Genomic DNA, 3,168 nt, shown 5'->3' with positions numbered 1-3,168 from the left:
GTTAACATCAATCACATGCATTAATCTCACCTCATTAACTTAATCACTTTCCCATAGTGAATTTACATAATTTGATGTAATGGAAACATTGAATAGAAGAATAATAACAATAGAAAAATACCCCATTCCTCCACATTTATAACATTTACCAAATTCCTTCATATTTCGATCTAATCCTATTCATGATTGTATCTGCAAAATTTATACTCATAACTAAAAAAGCTTGAGAACTTGTTAAGGAAGACAACAACGACTGATAAAGGATGAAAAATCAAATACGTTTTTGAATCTCCTTTAAGCGAGAAACTCCAAATAACTACATAGTATTGATCAATATTATTTTGACAGATAGATCAATTAAAAATCTTGTTTACCGAATAATTAAAAAATCTTGATGAATCATATAATGACAATACTATGAACAACATGAAAGAGGCTTTATCCATCATATGAGAAAGTTGTGACGTTTTTTGGAACATAAAGGCAAAATAGCAATAATCACAAAAATCTTTTATTGTCCTTTCATATCTTACACACAATTTTCTACCCCCACCCCACCCTACCCCCATGTGTAATATTATTTTTTCCAAGATCTTCCAAATCTTGTACTGCCACTATATCAATTTTTTTTTTTCAATTTTGCATGCAAATATTATTATTATTATCATCTCCCCTTCTATATATACCCTCATATGAATCACTTTTCTCTCCACCAAAAATCACCTACTTCTAATCATTTTCTTTTTTCTTCCTTCTATTATGGCTAAGTTTTTTATATCCTATGGTTATAATCTTATTACTTTCTTTATTATTAGTCATTTAATGTCCATTTTAGGAAATTTAAATCCATGGAATCCTTCAATTCCTTTTGAAATTCTTTCACTTAATATTTCATCAAAACTTAGTATAAATTCTCATGCTATTAAAGAATCTTCCAAAGATTTTGGAAAGATTATTCAAGAAATATTACCAGCTGCTGTTCTTTATCCTTCTTGTGTTAATGACATAATTGACCTCATTCAATTTTCTTATGGCCTTTCTATCCCTTTTCATGTTGCAGCCAAAGGTCATGGACATTCCATTAGGGGACAAGCCATGGCAAAAAATGGGGTAATTGTGGAAATGAATTCTTTAAATAATAATAATAATAATGAAAATTGTGGTGTTAGGATTTCTTGGGATTCGAATTTAGGGTTTTACGCGGATGTTGGAGGTGAACAATTATGGATTGATGTTCTTACTAGTACCCTAGAATATGGCTTAGCACCTGTTTCATGGACAGATTATTTGTACCTTACCGTTGGTGGTACTCTCTCTAATGCTGGAATTAGTGGTCAAAATTTCCTACATGGTCCTCAAATAAGTAATGTTCATGAGATGGATGTTATTACAGGTAAAATTTTACGTAGCACGGATACATTATATTATTTCCCTCTATACTAATTAATATATACGACTACTTACAGCTTAGTGATATTAGTAAAAATCTCGATTCTTACTCACTCTTTCAATATAATAAAAAATTATATTGATATGCCATATATTCATAAAGGTCACTTAGAGATAAAAAGGTCTTCCTATTATTATTATTGTTATTATTTTATTGGGTATTTTCATGTAAAGTATTTAAGTACAAAATAAAAAAGATGGGGAGATGGTCACTATCAATATTTAGTTTAGGTAAGAAATATATCGTGTTTGGGGCCTAACTAATATAAGATTCTTTTAGAAAAAAAATTATTACTTTTTTTCTTTTAATATGTAAAAGTGTGTGTCTAGTATCTACTTCATAGGTTGTAATTGTCTCTTTTTCCACCTGTAAGATCTTGTAGGTAAGATTTTTCACCTTATACTAAAATAAATATATCACAAAAATCTAAAATTCTTTTTTTTTTAATCATAGAAAAATTTATCTATACTTAATTAATTGCAGGTGGCTTTATATACATATTTGGTAATTTACTAGTGCATGCATGACCAAAAACATACTTTATATATTAATTTCCTTAACTCACATAATTAATTTGGGGAATAATAATAATAATAATAATAATTATATATTTTTAGGTGATGCATGCTAATATATGATAATACAATTAATTTACTATTTTTTAAATTTAATTATTATTATTTTTGTAGTTGTTGACTCATGTTTGGTTGCAGGTAAAGGGGAACTAGTGACTTGCTCCAAAGATATGAATTCAGAATTGTTTTTTGGAGTTTTAGGAGGTTTGGGACAGTTTGGAATAATAACCAGAGCAAGAATTGTCTTGGATAAAGCCCCAACAAGAGTAAGTATGATTGTATTTGACTGAACACGAAATTTATGGAGGAGAAAAAAAGACTTTTAGAATCGATGAATCCTAGTCACCATCATTATATATAATGTTTACTTATATGTTTTTCTGGATACCATTTACATATATATATACTGCTTTTGAACAATCTTTTCTGAACAACTGAGAGATCCATTCGAGGAACTAACCTAGTTGGTACTGAGCCTCTAAATAAACACATTTATCTGAGTTAAATTGTTTCTAAATATTAAAATATGTTATTTTTCTCAAATACATATTAAAAAATAAAGAATGTTAATAAAACAAAATAGATAAATATTAGTTTGAAGATTTTTACTTCTATTTCTTACATATGCAAATATATGATTTATGATTTTGTTTTTCTTGTAGGTGAAATGGGTGAGAATGTTGTATGATGATTTCTCAAAATTCACAAAAGATCAAGAACATCTTATTTCAATTCATCATAATGGATTGGATTATGTTGAGGGCTCTCTAATGATGGAACAAAGCTCTCTAAATAATTGGAGATCCTCATTTTTTTCACCTTCCAATCAAACCAAAATTGCTTCATTATTATCCAAAAATAGAATTACGTATTGCTTGGAAATAGTGAAGTATTATGATGACCAAAATGTTAATACTATTGATGAGGTATGTGCGATCTCAGTTCAGTTTACGTGATTTATTTTTTCTTAATCAGCTGAAAAATCAATGATATTTTTAATTAAATAATTCTTAAATGTATTCAGTCAAAGCGCACCATGTAACTTATAAGTAGTGTGCATTGATTTTTGATGATGTCAATATATTTTAACATGTTATTTCATTAAGAAGGTTTAGTATCTAATATATATATATATATATATAT

At 27.9% G+C, this 3,168-nt stretch overlaps 1 protein-coding gene across 1 annotated transcript; it reads left to right on the top strand.

Moving 5' to 3' along the window:
- The first annotated feature begins 759 nt into the window (after positions 1 to 759).
- LOC107032691 (cytokinin dehydrogenase 3-like) lies at positions 760 to 2,323 on the top strand. Its single transcript, XM_027912614.1, has 2 exons — positions 760 to 1,393; positions 2,164 to 2,323. Exons 1-2 carry the CDS (start codon positions 760 to 762, stop codon positions 2,313 to 2,315), a joined length of 786 nt encoding a protein of 261 aa, XP_027768415.1. The 3' UTR covers positions 2,316 to 2,323.
- The last annotated feature ends 845 nt before the right edge of the window (positions 2,324 to 3,168 follow it).

The sequence above is a fragment of the Solanum pennellii genome, chromosome 10 (assembly GCF_001406875.1).
Source record: "Solanum pennellii chromosome 10, SPENNV200".
NCBI classification, from domain to species: domain Eukaryota; kingdom Viridiplantae; phylum Streptophyta; class Magnoliopsida; order Solanales; family Solanaceae; genus Solanum; species Solanum pennellii.
The sequence above is the reverse complement of the archived record's forward strand: the minus strand, read 5'-3'. Positions and strand labels throughout refer to the sequence as shown.